Source organism: Ipomoea nil, unplaced genomic scaffold (genome assembly GCF_001879475.1).
Source record: "Ipomoea nil cultivar Tokyo-kokei standard unplaced genomic scaffold, Asagao_1.1 scaffold2921, whole genome shotgun sequence".
In the NCBI taxonomy this organism is placed as follows: domain Eukaryota; kingdom Viridiplantae; phylum Streptophyta; class Magnoliopsida; order Solanales; family Convolvulaceae; genus Ipomoea; species Ipomoea nil.
In genome coordinates this window covers 1,701,226-1,718,992 of record NW_017619349.1, presented here as the reverse complement: position 1 = coordinate 1,718,992, position 17,767 = coordinate 1,701,226, and the positions used below count along the sequence as shown (strand labels likewise).

The window sequence follows — 17,767 nt, the reverse complement described above, 5'->3', positions numbered from 1 at the left end:
AATTTGGCAATATAAGAAAATAAAATTACGCATTCACTATAATCGAGTTATATCTTTTGACGTAGGGGTAAGCGCTTGTTCCGAACAGAAACATTAATACCAGTATTAGGTTACTTGTTAATTAGCTTGTCATTGTGAAAATATTCATTATATTATACAATATAATACTCATGCATGATTTGTACTGTGAAGACGGAAGATGAATATAATATAATAATGTATTTAATTTGTCACATTGTATATATAGTATTATTACAACATGCATGCATGCATGCATGTAGAGTATATATACATCACAATATAGATATATACAATGGTGTGTATAGATATAGATGAGAGTAGGTAGCTAGCAAATAAAACATGTTTGTTCAGGGAGCCTGCCAGTATATCTTAATTGGTTAGCCTTCTCCTTCACCTTCTGCTCTTCTCTTTTCATATTATCCTCCTCTTGAGCTCTTGCTTCTCCTGATATGCTTTCTATCCTTGTGATCTCTTCATTGTAATGCTGCAAAGCTCTTGCCCTTTTCTCTTCCAATTCAGCCTGCACATCCATCCACAATTTTTTTTTTTCACATTTACTTTCTTAATAAAGTTTTAAATATATAATTAAACTACATATCTATACATAAAATTATGCGGGCACCCCTCAATCCAATTTTATGTGTCTGGTTCGTTTAACGATGTATAACTGAAGTTATTTTTAAATTAATTTGTTATCAAGTTTAGTATTAGTATATAACATTTATATATTTCGAAATTACATTAAAAATACTATTAATCACAATAACTTTAAAAAATACTAAAGAAAATAAACCAAAAAAAATTAATTTGATTAATGAATATTAAACAGGTAAAATGAGAGCGATGGAATAATAAAAAAGCAATTAATGCAAACCTCAATTCTTTGTAACTGCTGTTTTGCTTTGTTCTTCTTGTCAGCCTCCCATTCAACAATTATGTTATTCAGCTTCTCAAACCTGAACCCTTTGTTATTAGCCCAAGGTGAAAATAGTTTTTTTTTTTTTTTTTAAACTAAAAGTATATTTGAATTTTTATATAGTAGGAAAAAGAATAAGAAGGTAGATTATATTTACCGCAATTTAACTTTTTCTAACTCTTGATGTTCCCAAGCATCTGCCCTTGGATCTACCATTACAGGTGGCATTGAAGGATCTGGAGCAGTTCGACGAGACGCAGAATATTGCCTTATAAATTGTCATTAATTAGTGCAAATTAAATTGAAAAGAGAAGGGGTATCTTTCCAAAAATAGCAGAATTAGGGAATGCATTGAATTCTCTGAAAATGGAGGAATTGCAATTTCCTTCCATGAAACAAAGGAATTGTTCGTCTTTCGAAATTAGGTGAGAGTGGAATTCTAATTCACTCCAATTAAACAAGCTGTAATTAGGGATTGACGTTATAGGAACATCGGTCCTGGTTGGTAATATAGTTAATTTATTATTAGTCAATTTTGACTTATTTCACCACTATTAGTTGTTTAACTTGGTTAAATAATCAATATGAGTGTTTGATTAATTGATTTTTTTGTAACAGCTTATTGTTCCAAAACGTTAAAATTCAAAAAGCTGTTCAAAGCAGCTTTTTAGATCAGCTTTTTTAGAAAATCATTTTACATGTAATCAGCTATCAACTAACAACTAATTTACCAAACACTTTTCTACAATCAGCTACTGCTATCAAGTATCAACTAGTCAAACCCACTAACCCAATCATCTAACAACTATTTACCAAACACCACATCATATGTGGTGCCAAATAAAATAAAAGATGGATTGCACGTAGTTACCTCATGTTTTATAGGCAATTGGCTATAGTTGTCAACAGCAAATTAAATTAAACACCTCAATTGCTCTGAGGTTTTATGAACAGCAATAGTAATAACAAAGAGTTTGTGATGGATGGGTTGATGGCTTATTTGAAGGAGATGCATAATATAGTTAAGAGAGATACTTGTTGGGGGACGAGGATCAAAGTAACGGATAAGATGGCTTTGCTTGCAAGAAGCTAATGCCTGGTTTTGAATCTTTAAGAATTGATCATCAAGCAAAGCATTCTTTTCTTCTTCTTCACGCCCACTTTTTCCCAAGATTCTACTATGTGTTATCCCATTGGACTAGGTTTGATAGAAGGCGAGCAGATCCGGTCGCCTTCTCCGGAGGAAGACGACCGAAAATTGTCTTTTTGGTGATTTTTTTTTTAAGCGGTGGTGAACAGTGATTAGCAACAGTTGACGGTGGTAAAAAAATTACCGGTAACCTATTGGTTATCGGTAAATTAGACTTATTTGACTCATTTTCACAAGTTCGTTAAAGTTCAAATACCTAATTGCACTTTTGAGTTAAGTTAAGAGTCTATTTGACTCTTTTCCCTTATTATTATTATAGGTACTAATCATCGCCAATATAATGGCAAGAGATGCAACTACCTTTATAAACCTCATGAAGGGATGTTTTGTCACCCTTTAAGGTTTTATCCGTCACGAATAATATTAGTCTCGATATGTGACGGTCTTGGTGTATCTTAGCTAAGGTTGATTAGACCTAAAAAAAAAAAAAAAAACATCAATTTCGAGTTGTATTTGGTGCATATCTACATCATGTTGATATGCTTGATTGTTCTAACTTCTAAGTATTCGGTATAGCCATGCATACTTTCATAGTTGCAGCATCTACAATTCGACATGATTTAATATGTAATTATGAACATGAAGAGAGAATTATAAATCAAATTGTAATTTTTACTTCTAAAAATGTGTCAATCCAGGTTATGTTATTGGGTTTTGTCCCTTTTTCTATATTAATAAATGTATGTATACATTTTTTTAAAATGTTATACACTACATTGTTATTTGACAAAATTACTTTTATTACATTTTCGTTTGATACAACTACCCTTACACCATTATATTATAACTCAATTACTTTTAAAAAAATACTAACATTAATGACTAAATAAATAAAAATTATAATGCACCTTTATAATTATCATAATATAGTGTAACGACTATAAATTAAATTTTTAATGATTTTGTACCAATTATCTTTATAACTTTGTACATTATACATTACTCAAAATTCTTTAATTATCATTTTTTTCAATATAAATATAATTTTCTCAATATATAAATAGAAATATTACGATAATAATTACTTATTTCAATATAATATGAATTCTACAACTTATAGTAAAAATGTTAGGCACTTATTTTCACACATCACACGTACAAATAATAGTATTTTTTTTTTAAAGCTAGTATTTATCATATAAATCGTATTAAATAGAACAATCCATCTGATTGAATTCACTTTATTTGAAATTCGGAATCTTTGAAAGTACTTTTGACCTTTTGCTATCTATTTATAGATTCTCATTCTCATTAAAATTCTCTTTTTGTTAGGATATATTCCGCAGTAATTGAATTTTATGACCTTTTATTACTTACAATTTTAATTGTTGTTTTTTAAATTTATGAAAAAGTCCAAAATGGCTATCCAAAAGTGCATAATTAACCGACTCAAATTAAAAACACCAATAACAACTTTCGTAGATAGTTAAATTTGGAACCTTGTGATTACTACCTATTTAAAACCATCACACTCCACCCTCCACACACCATCAGTTCTCAACCCTCCACACACCATCAGTTCTCAACCCTCCACTTGATGTGGATTCTTCAATTCAATGTGAACTCAAGTATTGATTTGCCAAAGAATTTTTCAATTGTCCGATCTTTTACCCACAAAAACAGTACGCAAGCACAAAATCTAGGATTTGCATGTGTTGGAGATGAAATTGGTTGATGTAGGGACTGGTTAGAGGATTATTTTTGGTTTTTTATTTTTTTATTTTTTTTTATTTTTAATAGGATATTTCTGTCACATCTTAGTCTTATGTGATGAGGAATGAATGTCACCACAAGATTGGAAGCTATCAAGTCTAGGAAGACAATCTCTCAACACACAAAAGAGAATAGGTGGATATTTATACTCAAAACCTCCTAATTGTCCCCCTAAAAAGGAGGGATTAGTTGCAACTACTTGGACAGCGCTCGACCTCGCGGCCAAGCTCCACCTATGCCCAAACCGAGCGCGGTCTGAGGCCTAAGCCGAGGTCCAGGTCAAGTTACGGCTGAGGGCTTAGGCCGAGGCCCAGACCGGGCTCGGCCTTGGTGGCCTGGGTCAAACACGGGGCCAGCTCCGGTCCAATCGAATCCTTCTTGCTCCGCTGGGTCGGTTTGTACCGGGTCCATCTTCAATATATCCATCAAATAATAATACGGAGTAATTAATTTTTAAGTTTACCATGTTTGAAACCACAAGAGAATTGATGCAACAATTGACATAATGACTTTAAATGAAAGATTATTGGCTGAAACCTTTCACTGAACTTTAAGAAGGAAAGTTGGGGGAGCTTTATATATAGTGAAACGAGGAAGGTTTTGTGAGGGGTAACCCATGTCATTGTCAACAAGCACTGGGAGATGCCTTAAACTCCTGGAGAAATGCAAGAATCTGAAGCAACTAAGCCAAGCTCATGGCCAAGTGATTACATGTGGGCTTGGGAACAACACTTTCGCCCTCAGCAGGCTATTAGCCTTCTGCTCAGATCCCAATCTTGGAAACCCAACCTACGGATGGAGAATCTACGAGAGAATTCAACAACCCACCATCTGCATTGTCAACACCATGATCAAAGCTTTCTTGCTCAAGGGTGAGCTGAGCAGAACTATGGAGATGTACAAGCATATGCTCAAAACTGGGATGTGCCCAGATAATTACACACTTCCCTATCTGTTAAAAGCTTGTGGTAATATGGAAAGTTGTAATCTTGGGAGGTCAATTCATGGGCAATGCTTAAAATTTGGATTCTTGATGGATAGTTATGTGGGGAATAGCTTGATTGTAATGTACTCTAGTCTTGATGACATGGAATCTGCACAGTGTGTGTTTGATGAAATGCCTAGCCGTTGTGTGGTGGCTTGGACAGTTCTTATCTCTCGGTATTCAAGAAAAGGTGATGTCTTTGAAGCAAGATTGGTTTTTGATGAGACCCCAGTGAAGGATAGGAGAGTATGGGGGTCTATGATATCTGGGTATGTACAGAACAATTGCTTTAAAGAAGGGTTGCAGTTGTTTAGGCTAATGCAGATGACTGGGGTTCAGGCTGATGAGGCAATTCTGGTGAGCATACTTTCAGCTTGTGCCCATCTGGGTTCACTGGATATAGGCAAATGGGTTCATAGATATGTGGAGAAGCTGGGAATGGCAATAAATGTGAGACTAGGCACAGCTCTTGTAGACATGTATGCGAAATGTGGGTGCTTGGGTTTAGCCCAGAAACTGTTCTACGAATTGCCCGAGAGAGATGTTATTTGTTGGAATGCCATGATTTCTGGATTCGCAATGAACGGGGATGGTGAAAACGCTATGAGATTATTCCGAGAGATGCAAAACGATGCTGGGACTAGACCAGACGGTGTTACCTTCGTTTCTTTGTTCACTGCTTGCAGCTGTTCAGGAATGGCACATGAAGGTCTGAAGCTGCTGGAAATCATGTGCAACACATATAACATCGAGCCTAAAGGCGAGCACTACGGGTGCATAATAGACCTTTTTAGCCGAGAGGGTCTGGTCGAAGAGGCGAAGAATATAGTTCTGAGCATGCCAAGCTCGAGCGCTTCTGCTGTGGCCTGGAGAGCATTGTTGAGTGCTTGTGCCAATCATGGGCGGGTTTGTTTGGCCGAGGCTGCTGCAGAGAGGGTTGTGGAGTTGGAACAGCACAGCGGGGCGTATGTTTTGCTTTCTAATGTTTACGCTGCAGCAGGGAAGCACGAGGGGGCGAGGAGGATGAGGAAGATGATGAAGAAGCAGCATATAGAGAAGACACCAGGGTGCAGCTCTGTGGAGATCAATGGTTGTGTTCATGAGTTTGTTGCTGGGGAGAAAACACACCCACAGATGCATCAAGTTCATCAGCTTCTACTAATGTTCAACAGGCAGGTAGACACTCAGTTCTAACTGTTAAGTTATATATATATATATATATATATATATATATATATATATTAGATTTCCTAACTTACGCTAGACTAATTCTAAGCTCCCAGAACCTCTGTTCAAGAGGGTTGAAGGAGGTAAATCGCGAGTTAGACGTTATAAATCGTGAGTCATCCAGTAAATTCTCAGTTCTCCTGACAATTTTTTTGGACGTTTTGGGCCTTGCCGCTAAAGCAAGACTTCCAAAATGACCATTAAACAGTTAAATCATTGAGCTAAGCTCCACGGAACTGTATTGTATTTTTTATTTCCCAATTTTTCATCATTTCTTTCTTTGTTATTAATTGGAAAAATGTACCAAATAAACATATATATTTTTTTTCTCCAATTTTTTGTTGCTCTAATAAAAATAGAATTTCTTTAATTTTTTTTCTTATACATTAAATTTCCCAACTTAAACTAATCTTAAACCCAAAAAACCCTAGCCCAAAGACACTGAAGAAATTAAATCGCGAATCGCCCAATCAGTCTTCAATTCCGCCCTGCCTATACATTCTACACAGAGAATCTTAGTCACTTCTAATTAACTTTTTAGACTTTAGGTCTTTCATCGACCCAATATCTTCAGTAAGAATCGAACCCCTATCCTTCCGCTATAGCAAGACTTTCAGGGTGACTCTTCTTTAGTTAGTATCATCCAGTTCATGAGACCATGTAAGGCAAATTACAGAGCAAAGTAAAAAATACAATATGCCTTGATTTCATTAAAAGACATACAACAGTGTGTGAGTGTTTGCTCTCTCAAAAGCTTTGACATTGTAGAATGCTTCTCAAGAAGAAAATCTATGAAGAATAAGCACTCAGATTGCACCAGCATTGGCTGTTGACAAAGCTAGGAGAACTAATTTTGGCAAAATAAGTAAGATATAGGCATGCTTGTCTCCTAAAATAGGAATTCTGAGTCAGAAAGTTCTAGAACTTTGTGCACACCAATGGGATTTACGCCAGGCCGGAACGAGTTCCCTTCTATGTACCTGCAAAACGCATACAGCTTCCTAGCTTAGACGCGGTTCCAAAATGTGAAGCTGAAATAAAATCAGTTAAAAGTTGGGGGATTTACAGTTCTTTCACGAAAGGGTGTTTATAGAAGGCATCAGGAATCCTTCCAGTAAATTGATTGTGGTCCAGATACCTGAATAAGACACAAAATAGAAAAGACAATAATTTTATTGTCATTCTTTGCCAAAGAGACAGGTTATATAAATGTGCTGTTAAAGGAACATTTTGGATCATATTTTGTCCAAACATAGTCCGTTTTATATTTCGACAAAGCATAGTCCTTCACATAACACATCCTTGAAAGTATTCATTCGGGCTTCAGATTCAGATCACTAAATGATTAAAGTAAAGAAAATAGATCGGAAAACTTACAAATAAGTTAGCTTGGGAATATGACCAAGGCTGGGTGGTACAACTCCAGTCATTCTGTTGGACGATAGATGCCTGTTTTCACACATGACAATCAAATTCAGGTAATGAAGCAAACACCATCCAGAATATTAGCATCTTAAATCATAATATGATTGAACAAACTTGTAACTCACAAAAACTTCTTGAAGACAATTCTTATTATTATTTTTTTTTTGGTCAGACCACGAGGTTTTCTGAGTAGGCCCTAACCATAGGAGGCACCTTTAAGCCTGTACCATACTCAGACTAATCTCAATTCGCACTGGGATGGCCCAATTAAGGGGCAAAGTGCTGACCATATTGGTTTTTCCATACGAGAGGGGTTTTGAACTCCAGACTTATCTTAAAGGACGAGAGTGCACGGCCACTCACACCAACTAAGCTGGTTAGAAGACAATTCATTTTGCATAAACACAAGATACTTACACAATCTCCAAGTTAGTCAAATTTGCAAGTTGTGCAGGAAGACCTCCAGTAAGATAATTATTGTTCAAATAACTGCAACGGTTGTAAAAAGGTATTATCTTGGTCAGCAAAAATCGGTAATTCAGTCACAAATAGTTTTGAAACTTGCAACTCGAATCAACTTACAGGTTGCGAAGGGCAGGAAAGCATCCTTCAATGCGTATGAGTTCCCTAATTGTACCAACCAGACAATTGTTACCAACATCCCTGAAAAATGGATTGGATAACGGTTAGACAATCAACACCACGCAAGAGCACTGGACACTCTAAAAATAACAAAAGGAAGTTGATATAGCATCTTACAAATGCCTAAGATATTGTAAAGTGCCAAGCTCGGGTGGGACTCGTCCAACAAAATGGTTTTCATGAAGATGAAGATAGCGGAGCTCAGGAAGATTAGCAAGTTCCTTGGGGATCTCACCCTTAAAATTATTGAAACTCAGGTAGCTGAACAAGTTCCGAGACACAGTCAGTAATTTGCATGAGGAACAAAACTAGAAAGAAATTTTCGTAGCATCAAATAGCCTCAACAAGAAGCAAATATAGCTTACAGATGTGTTAGCCTCTTCAGTTCACCGATTTCGGGAGGAATGACATCTTGCAGCTTATTCCACCTTAAATTCCTAGGAGAATCCAAAAATAAAAATATGAGAATTTAAAGCAGTAGGGAAAATTTTTTAAAATGCACAAGCAACCACCAAATCGAGAGATTTTAACAAGATAACAGACAGTACAATATTTTAAGACGCCTCAAACGTCCAATTTGAGGAGGAATTGGACCAGTCAACTTGTTATTGTGCAGATCCCTGCCATATGAAAAGACAATGGAGCTTTAGTGAAATATAAAACACATGAATAGTGTATGAAAAACAAATTCAACCAACTATTGCCCATTTGCCCTCAATACGATATTCATGTTCAGTTTCTAGAACATAAGTTAAGTGAAAGATTGAAAATAAATTTGTGACAGGAGAGATGCAAATGATCAATTCAAATCTCCCATCAGAATTGAAGTACAAAAAGCTATTCAAATGAGAAGTTAGCATTAACCCAAAGAAAGAATCTTACAGCCTAGTAAGATCCAACAAGTTCGTCACAGCAGTAGGGAAAGGGCCAACAATTGAAACAGCATAGACTTCCCTGCAAGTTGTAAAAAGAAGGAAAGTCATGACGAACCGGAGCATAGCCACATGAATAAATTGTATTGCAGTGAAAAATAAATAAAAATTCCAAGATAAATAAATAGTGGCACAACTTACAATTCAGTCACTACTCGATAATCGCCCTCAGTAGAGCATGTGACCCCAGTCCATGGGGGTAAGTCACCATCTCCACACGGATCATCTCCAACCCAAGCATATACCACCCTCCATCCAAGAGATGCCTTAATTTCATTCAAAGCTTTCACTACACTCACCAACCAAGTAAGATTAGTCGAAAATACCAAAGCTATTACCTTTTCATCCTTTTTGAGCCTAATCAACACTTTTCAGTTTTCACCACAAACATTAACATATGCAAAGCACATAGATGTGCATTGAAGTACAACTTCACCAACGAGCAAATAATCCATTCCCATTTCTTATAACATCAATCAATTAAACAATCAAAACTATGTAGCATTCTAGGCATAACTGGATCTCAGATTTTCAATTCAAATTAAAGAGCTATTATTTTATAGCATATCCACAATCCACTAAATACTCTGACCAAACATTTACTCCTTAAGTTTTGTGCTAAACCTAGCCATAATCCCCATCATGTATCCAGGCTATAAGTATAAGGAGCCTAATCCCTAATAATAACCCTTATTGTTAGATCACAGATGCATAAGACTATTATGGGCAATTAGCATCCAAATCCTCTAAACACTAAGCTAAAAATTACTTTAAACAGTAAAACGAAAATAAACCAAGTAACTAAAGACAAAAACTTCAAAATTCAAGACTAACTAAAACATCAGTCAAAATCTAAAAATGCAATGATTTTCACTTGTTTTAGCTAATTTCTTGCTTAAAATTACATGTTTTCACAGGGCATCGGAAACGGATCGAGGTAAGGGGCATAGAGGAGGTGCGAAATTACCATCACGCTTGAGGGTTTTACAGTGAACGGCGACGCTTAGGAGGAGAAATAGCGAGAAGACTAAGAGACTGGTTGAAGCACGACCCGTCATTAGAGCGCCCACTACAAACTTTCACTAAGTCGAACTCTCCGTGTTAAATCAATCAATCTTCTGGTATTCACAGTGTAGAACACGGAAAATTGGAGATCTTCAAGTGACCAAGAATAAGATCTATGTTTGGAGAGAGATGTATGAACGTGTGAACTGTGAAGTTGAACCTTTTTCACTCTGTGAAGGAGACGAGCAAAAATGGCCCGCCAGCGTCGGTGGAGTCTCCCTCTCTTAAAATAATTATTTTTTGGGAAATTTGTGTGTTTTTTTCAACTAATTTCAATTTAGTTGGACTAATTTTAAACACAAAGTACCTCATTTTTAGAGCATCAAATATAATTACAAGTTGCATAATCAGCCAACCGATCAGATCCTAATTTTTATGTGCTTACAATGGGTCTGATTCAGACTTTCTAACATTTTTGATCCATTTTTTCATTTTTAGTGTGATTCAAACATCCACATTGTCACTTCCCGTCATGACATTTAAGTCATATCATTTTTCTCTTAAAAATTTGTGTTTTTTTATGGTATCAGAACCTTACCGAAGGGCGCTAGAAGAGATAAGTCTCAAACCGCTCCGTCAGTCTTTAGTTCCACCCCTGTCTGTACATTCCACACATAATGAGTCTTCATCACCTCTAAACAAATTTTGTGTTTTTAGTTCTAAGTTATATGAAAAATGCTACATATACTATTAACTTTTACTACCAATAAGCCCGCATAGGCAGCTCAGTTGGTCATAGACTCATAGGGGTGAAGTTTGGAAAAAATGACTAGGGATTAAGTCTCACCAGCGCTCCTTATGCACAACTGAGTGTAAAATTTTTTGGGAAAACATATAAATATGTAAAACTTTTACATTTTAATATAAAAGTATTACATTTTTCATATTAACTCAACCTGACGGCAAATTATTGTATGGACCATGATCCACACAATTGTGTGGACCATGAATATTAGGTACATTTTTAATATTACTGAAGGTACATTATTTTTGTACTGAAGTTATATAAAATAATGTACCCTTAGTATATTAAAAATGTACTTTAAAAAAATGTACCTTATGTACATCAATAATGTACCTTTATTATATTAAAAATATACTTTTTTGTTTATGGTGCACATAATTGTGTGGACCATGGTCCATGCAATAATGATTGCAACCTGACTTGTCTCACGGATAAAGATTCGTGAAGCGGTCTCACACAAGCAAGTGTGACCCAAGCGATAATGCCTTTATTTATTTATTTACAATTAGTTAATTATTTTCGTTAACGAAAGTTAAGAAATTGTATTTTTTCCTTAAAAATGAACATATTATTTGTTTTATAATAATAATAATAATAATAATAATAATAATAATAATAATAATAATAATAATAATAATAAGTTGTGGTTGAGGTAGTGGTGCGGGTAGTTGTGGTGGTAGTAATAATGATCTGGAAGCTAGCTTGAAAAAAATGTGAGAAAAAAGATAAATAAAGAATCTGGAAAAATTTTTCCGACAAAAAATTTTGGAAGACATTCTTTGTCAAATTGAGTTTTCTTCTTTTTTTTTTTTAAATTTAATTTACTGCTTATGGTTTAATATTTACGATCTAGGTTTAAAATTTAGTTTTTTTTCATTGATTTAATAAAAGTTATTCAAAAATGCACATTATGTTGTTACAAAATGCAGAGTATAGTTTTACAAGATCATGCCTAAACACCACCCTAATAAACGATAAAAACAAAATTCTGTATTTGATTTTCACCCGGATCAATGCTTCAAAGGTAACTTTCTTTTCATTGAATTTGAAAATATTTCGAGACAATAATTCTTGATTGAATCTACTAAGGAGATTCGTATAAGAGAGAGTCAAGTATGAAAGAGAGATCCAGAAAATGTCTTAAAGACATTTTTACCAAAATTAGTCATTTTTCGATTAAAATGTAAATTTTCTATTAACTCTATTCTCTATGGTGAACTTAACATTGCAAATTTTTGAAAAATGACTCCTAAATCTAATGTGTATATCAAGAGGTTTTTTTTTTTTTTTTTTTCAGTTTCTTGAAACAATTTCCATTAACATAAATAATTATGTGATTTGAAGTTATAAATTTTCTTTTTGAATTGATCTAGTTTTCAAAAATTATTTTCGCACTAATCTTTTTCAATATAGTCATCGTTATTGTATTGCAAAAATAGATATTAATCTTTGTGGCAAGATGCATATTTTCGCTAGTATAACTAATAATAGTTTTAACATTTTACAATCACAGGCCTTAATTAAAATCAAACATTATTATTATTTTCATCAAATCAAGATATCATTGAAATGGATGCAAATATGCATCTAAACGTATATAGTGCTTTTTTTTTTTTTTTTTTTTTTTTTTGTGAAAAGAAGGGGGAAACCCGCAGATCGTTAGACAACCCTCACCGTAGCATTCTTGCAAAGAATGCCTAACTCATCCTCCCGAAGAATTCTCTGAATAGCAATAGGAGGTCTTTCAAACCAAACGTATATAGTGCTTTGAATATCAACTTTTTCCCTTAAACATAAATATCTCCCCTTCAACGTAAAGAATGGTCGTGGTTTGATTCAGTAGGTACTAGCCTCTTTACTACTCAATACTTTAAATTAATATCCTCTAAAGTTGATGACAGTGGTTGACCAGGATCTGGACCTGTAGGGACTAATCTTTTCATAGCGTCATATCTCATATCAAAATCATTTGTTGAAATTGATGATGGTTGGCCAGGATTTGGACCCGTAGGAACCAATCTCTTCATCGCTCCATATCTCGTATCAAAATCATCTGTTGAAATTGATGATGGTGGTTGACCAGGATCTGGACCAGTAAGGTCCAATCTCTTCATAGCTCCATATCTTCTATCAAAATCATCTGTTGAAATTGATGATGGTGGTTGACCAGGATCTGGACCTGTAGGGATCGGACCAACCTCTTCATGGCTCCATATCTCATATCATTTTTTTTTTTTTTTTTGTGAAAGTTGATGATGGTGGTTGGCCAGGATTTGGACCCGTAGGAACCAATCTCTTCATCGCTCCATATTTCGTACCAAAATCATCGATTGAAGTTGAAATTGATGATGGTGGTTGACTAGGATCTGGACCTGTAGGGACCAATCTCTTCATCCCTCCATATCTCTTATCAAAATTATTTGTTGAAATTGATGATGATGGTTGGCCAGAATTTGGACCCGTAGGAACCAATCTCTTCATCCCTCCATATATCGAATCAAAATCATATGTTGAAATTGATGAGGGTGGTTGGATAGGGTCTGGACCCTTAGGAACCAATATCTTCACCACCTCATATCTCATATCAAAATCATTTGTTGAAATTGATGATGAGGGTGGTTGGATAGGATCTGGACTAGTGTTGCAAAAATCGCGCCTAGGCACTAGGCGGTCGGCCTCATAGGTGCCCTAGACAGTCCTGAGGTGCCTAGCGATTTTTTCAATATTGATCTGGACCCTTAGGAACCAATCTCTTCAGTCAGTCTTCACCATTCCATATCTCATATTAAAATCATTATAATGTTCACCACTCCATATCTCATATTAAAATCATTATAATGTTGATTTTAGTTTGTAGGTAATGTCGTGAATAAGTGATGATGAAATGAGTACAAATACGAGAGAGAATGCAAACAAATGAAGTTGATGATATTCAGATTTCATTCTTGAAATTAAAACCAAGAGGTAGATGAATGAAATGAGTACAAATGGTCTCCTATATATATACACTCACTTCAATCGTATTGACATGAATATATAGTAATTTTATGAGTTTGGTAAGATTTATTTTCTTTATTGAGTAAGTTTTATTGACATGAATATATAGAGGTAAAACTTTAGAAAAATGACCAGGGATCGAGTCTCACCAGCGACAGTGTGGGAGTAACCTCTCAAAGTGAGGGGAGTTCCTTGTGCGCAGTGAGCACCGGTCTAGCCTCTATGGTTCATGTTCAGTTGAGTCACCATGATTTACATTCTCCCAAATGCTCTGTCGGACCGGGGTGCGGGGGCCCTTAGGGTTGGGGTTTAGCCTTTTGGAAGAATGAATATATAGTAATTTTATGAGTTTGGTAAGATATATATTTTTTATTGAATAAATCGTATTGACATGAATATATAATAATAATTTTATGAATTTGGTGGGTAAGATGTATTTACTTTCTTGAGTAGAGCTGTATAAAAGAAGTATAATTAATATTGATGAAAAGGACAAATTGAAATCAAATAATAAATACTACTATATATATGATTCTAAGATATTTTTCACAACATCTTTTAGAATATACCAATCATAAATATATTTCCATTTTGTTCAGATATATCTTTTTTTTTTCTTTCCAAAATTCTCCATTGCCAGCATTTTCCATTTATTAAAAACTAGTTATTTTCGCTCTTTTGTCATTAATGGTTAGTCCATTATTAATTTAAATAGGAATAAGGGTTAAATAGGCCACTCTACATACGAAAATGTAATTAGATCATTGAACTCAAAAAAATGTAATTGATTCCGTGAACAACGCAAAATGATGCAATTGAACTAAAAGTGACATATTTACCTCTTAATTCGCTGACGTGGAGGTTATCATATTAAAATAGTAATTTTTTATTTTATTTTAATAATTTCAAATAACAAAAAAAAAAAAAAAACCAAAAATACTAATCGTCGTCGTCGGAATCCATCTCCACCTCCACCAAATCCTTAACGAAAAGGTCTACGTCACAGGGGAGCTTCCAAGCGGCCCTCCGCTGTTGTAACCATACTCCGATTCCGCTTCTTCAAGCAACATCTTGAACAACGGGTGGTTCACGTACTCCGTCTTGTGGTGGTGGTAATAATGATCTGGAAGCTAGCTTGATAAAGATATGAGAAAAAAGATAAATAAAGAATCTGGGGATACTCTTACTATAATTAATTAATAAGAAGCCTTCAATACACAGAATAAATTATGTTATCATGAATTTAAATAAAAAAATTAAAATCTTAATTAATATTAAAAAATTATTAAATTGTTAAATTTGATAAAGTGAATCATTACAACTAATTGTAAAATGATACCAAATTCATATAATGCTTTAAATTTAGTAAAGTCAAACTATGTATTAAGCATAAATCATTATAGCTATGAATCATTATTATTATTTTGAGCATAATTCGTTCATTACTATAATTTTAGCTATTCTCAAGTATTTTGAACATAAAACATTACTATATTATGAACACATATAATTACAACTATAAATCATTAGCATTATTTTGATCCTAAATCATTACAACTATAAATCACTATAATTATTTTGAGCATAATTCATTCACTGCTATAATTTTAGCTATTCTGAATATTTTGAGCATAACTTATTTCTATATTTTGAGCATAAATCATTACCACTATTTCGAACATAATTCATAGACAATGTTATTTGAGCCTAAATCGTTACTATGATTTCAGTGAATATTTTGAACATAAATTATTATTATAAATTAAATTACCATATATAGCATATATTATTATTTAATCCTTCAAAAAGTGAGAGCAATTTCAAATTTTAAAATAGAAATCTTTTCTGTGTGAATGTATAATTTTTTTTTTCTTTATAATCTTTTTCAATATAGTCATCGCTATTATAATGTTGGAAAAATAGACCATTTTTGTGCGAGATGCAAATTTTTGCTAGTATACCTAATAATAACTCTAACATTTTACAATCACAAGCCTTAATTAAAATCAAATATTAATATTATTCTCATCAAATGAAGAATCGATCATTGAATTGATATGGATGCAAACAGGCATCAATTGGAACATATATAGTGTTTTGAAGATCAAATTTCCCTTTAAACGCGAATATATCCCCTCCATCGTGAAGGATGCATGGTTAGGATTTGTACCACTAATCACTAATTTTTCACCGCATTAAATTATAATTTATTTTAGTAAAGCCGAATATGACAGATACTTAGGATTTTGGATCAATATCCCTAGTCGAAGTAGACAATGGAGGGCGATTGGGCTTTGGACTCATAGGAGCAGGTCCTAACCTCTTCACCACCCCTAGATCATATCAATATCTTTTCTTTAAGTTGATGATGGTGGATGGTCAGGGTTTGGACCACTAGGCACTAATCTCTTCATCGCGCCATGTTTCAGATCAATATCATTTGAAGTTGAGGATGGTGGGTGATCAGGATTTGGACCAGTAGGAACCGACCTCTTCACCTCCCCATATCTTAGATCAATATCCTTTCTTAAAGTTGATGATGGTGGATGGTCAGGGTTTGGACCACTAGGCACTAGCCTCTTCACCGAGCCATGTTTCAGATCAATATCATTTGAAGTTGAAGATGGTGGGTGATCAGGGTTTGGACCAGTAGGAACCGACCTCTTCACCACCCCATATCTCAGATCAATATCCTTTCTTGAAGTTGATGATGGTGGATGGTCATGGTTTGGACCACTAGGCACTAGCCTCTTCATTGCGCCATGGTTCAGATCAATATCATTTGAAGTTGAGGATGGTGGGTGGTCAGGGTTTGGACCAGTAGGAACCGACCTCTTCACCACCCCATATCTTAGATCAATATCCTTTCTTGAAGTTGATGATGGTGGATGGTCAGGGTTTGGACCACTAGGCACTAGCCTCTTCACCGAGCCATGATTCAGATCAATATCATTTGAAGTTGAGGATGGTGGGTGGTCAGGGTTTGGACCAGTAGGAACCGACCTCTTCACCACCCCATATCTTAGATCAATATCCTTTCTTGAAGTTGATGGTGGATGGTCAGGGTTTGGACCACTAGGCACTAGCCTCTTCACCGAGCCATGTTTCAGATCAATATCATTTGAAGTTGAGGATGGTGGGTGGTCAGGGTTTGGACCAGTAGGAACCAACCTCTTCACCACCCCATATCTCATGTCAAAATCACCTATTGAAATCGATGATGGTGGGTGATCAGGATTTGGACCACTAGGCACTAGCCTCTTCGCCACGCCATATTTTGGATCAATATCCCTCGTCGAAGTCGATGATGGAGGGCGATTGGGTTTTGGAGTCGTAGGAGCAGGTCCTACCCTCTTCACCATCCCATATCTCCCATCAATATTCTCTAACGAAGTCGATGATCGTGATGGGAATGACACACAATGGTGAATTCTCTTAAGTTGATAACAGAGAATAGTAGCAGAGTCTTGATTCTGATATGGATTATGATTTGTAGGTGATGATGAAATAAGTACAAGCAAGAGAGAGAATGCGGATAAATGGAGTTGATATTCAAATTTCATTCTTGAAGAGCAAGAGGTAGATATTTTCATGGTGGGTTTTTGAAAATATAACAAAAAGGTTTTAGCTTGGCTGTTGTAGTTACAAGCACCAAATGGTGTCCTATATATACACTCACTTGAATGGGGCATTGAAATGCGTAGATATTTGTTTTTATGAATTTGGTAAGATTTATTTACTTTCTTGAGTATATAGCTATATAGTAACTTAGTACAATCCATATCAATATGATTGAATGATTAAATTAAGCACAGATTTAATTAAATGATTTAGTAGATACTAATTTGAGAGAAAAGACCACTGTTTGAACTTTAGCGGTACATGGCAG

The 17,767-nt window shown here is 34.9% G+C and overlaps 4 protein-coding genes across 5 annotated transcripts; 1 reads left to right on the top strand and 3 right to left on the bottom strand.

The window, feature by feature from the left end:
* Positions 1–267: 267 nt before the first annotated feature.
* Positions 268–1,948, bottom strand: LOC109161148 (remorin-like). Its single transcript, XM_019309498.1, has 4 exons — positions 1,809–1,948; positions 1,095–1,205; positions 896–977; positions 268–541 (listed from the first exon to the last, which is right to left on the bottom strand). Exons 1-4 carry the CDS (start codon positions 1,811–1,813, stop codon positions 347–349), a joined length of 393 nt encoding a protein of 130 aa, XP_019165043.1. The 5' UTR covers positions 1,814–1,948; the 3' UTR covers positions 268–346.
* A 2,451-nt stretch (positions 1,949–4,399) lies between these two features.
* LOC109161145 (pentatricopeptide repeat-containing protein At2g20540-like) lies at positions 4,400–6,621 on the top strand. Its single transcript, XM_019309495.1, has 2 exons — positions 4,400–6,060; positions 6,102–6,621. The coding sequence occupies exon 1, from the start codon at positions 4,477–4,479 to the stop codon at positions 6,037–6,039; it is 1,563 nt and encodes a 520-aa protein (XP_019165040.1). The 5' UTR covers positions 4,400–4,476; the 3' UTR covers positions 6,040–6,060; positions 6,102–6,621.
* Positions 6,622–6,751: 130 nt separating this feature from the next.
* On the bottom strand, positions 6,752–10,366 carry LOC109161147 (probable leucine-rich repeat receptor-like protein kinase At1g35710). Of its 2 annotated transcripts, XM_019309496.1 has the most exons (11): positions 10,039–10,365; positions 9,213–9,360; positions 9,022–9,093; positions 8,688–8,759; positions 8,505–8,576; positions 8,257–8,400; positions 8,080–8,160; positions 7,915–7,986; positions 7,450–7,521; positions 7,139–7,210; positions 6,752–7,052 (listed from the first exon to the last, which is right to left on the bottom strand). In XM_019309496.1, exons 1-11 carry the CDS (start codon positions 10,127–10,129, stop codon positions 6,962–6,964), a joined length of 987 nt encoding a protein of 328 aa, XP_019165041.1. In that variant the 5' UTR covers positions 10,130–10,365; the 3' UTR covers positions 6,752–6,961. The 2 variants fall into 2 exon arrangements, with proteins under 2 accessions (XP_019165041.1, XP_019165042.1); XM_019309497.1 differs by lacking the exons at positions 7,915–7,986; positions 8,080–8,160 and having other exon boundaries at positions 10,039–10,366.
* Positions 10,367–16,235: 5,869 nt separating this feature from the next.
* LOC109160805 (histone-lysine N-methyltransferase 2E-like) lies at positions 16,236–17,240 on the bottom strand. The gene has a single exon (XM_019309052.1). It carries the CDS (start codon positions 17,238–17,240, stop codon positions 16,236–16,238), a length of 1,005 nt encoding a protein of 334 aa, XP_019164597.1.
* Between the last annotated feature and the right edge of the window lie 527 nt (positions 17,241–17,767).

What these genes read in the sequence shown, in the direction of transcription:
- LOC109161147 (XM_019309496.1), bottom strand. Translation starts at nt 10,129, where the DNA reads ATGACGGGTCGTGCTTCAACCAGTCTCTTAGTCTTCTCGCTATTTCTC. An exon ending in TATCGAGTAGTGACTGAATT is followed by an intron (nt 9,094 to 9,212) that starts GTAAGTTGTGCC and finishes TACAACTTGCAG; the next exon opens with GGAAGTCTATGCTGTTTCAA. An exon ending in TTGTTGGATCTTACTAGGCT is followed by an intron (nt 8,760 to 9,021) that starts GTAAGATTCTTT and finishes TTCATATGGCAG; the next exon opens with GGATCTGCACAATAACAAGT.
- LOC109161148 (XM_019309498.1), bottom strand. An exon ending in TTAGAAAAAGTTAAATTGCG is followed by an intron (nt 978 to 1,094) that starts GTAAATATAATC and finishes CAAAGGGTTCAG; the next exon opens with GTTTGAGAAGCTGAATAACA. An exon ending in AGCAGTTACAAAGAATTGAG is followed by an intron (nt 542 to 895) that starts GTTTGCATTAAT and finishes ATGGATGTGCAG; the next exon opens with GCTGAATTGGAAGAGAAAAG.
- LOC109160805 (XM_019309052.1), bottom strand. Translation starts at nt 17,240, where the DNA reads ATGGTGAAGAGGGTAGGACCTGCTCCTACGACTCCAAAACCCAATCGC.
- LOC109161145 (XM_019309495.1), top strand. Translation starts at nt 4,477, where the DNA reads ATGTCATTGTCAACAAGCACTGGGAGATGCCTTAAACTCCTGGAGAAA.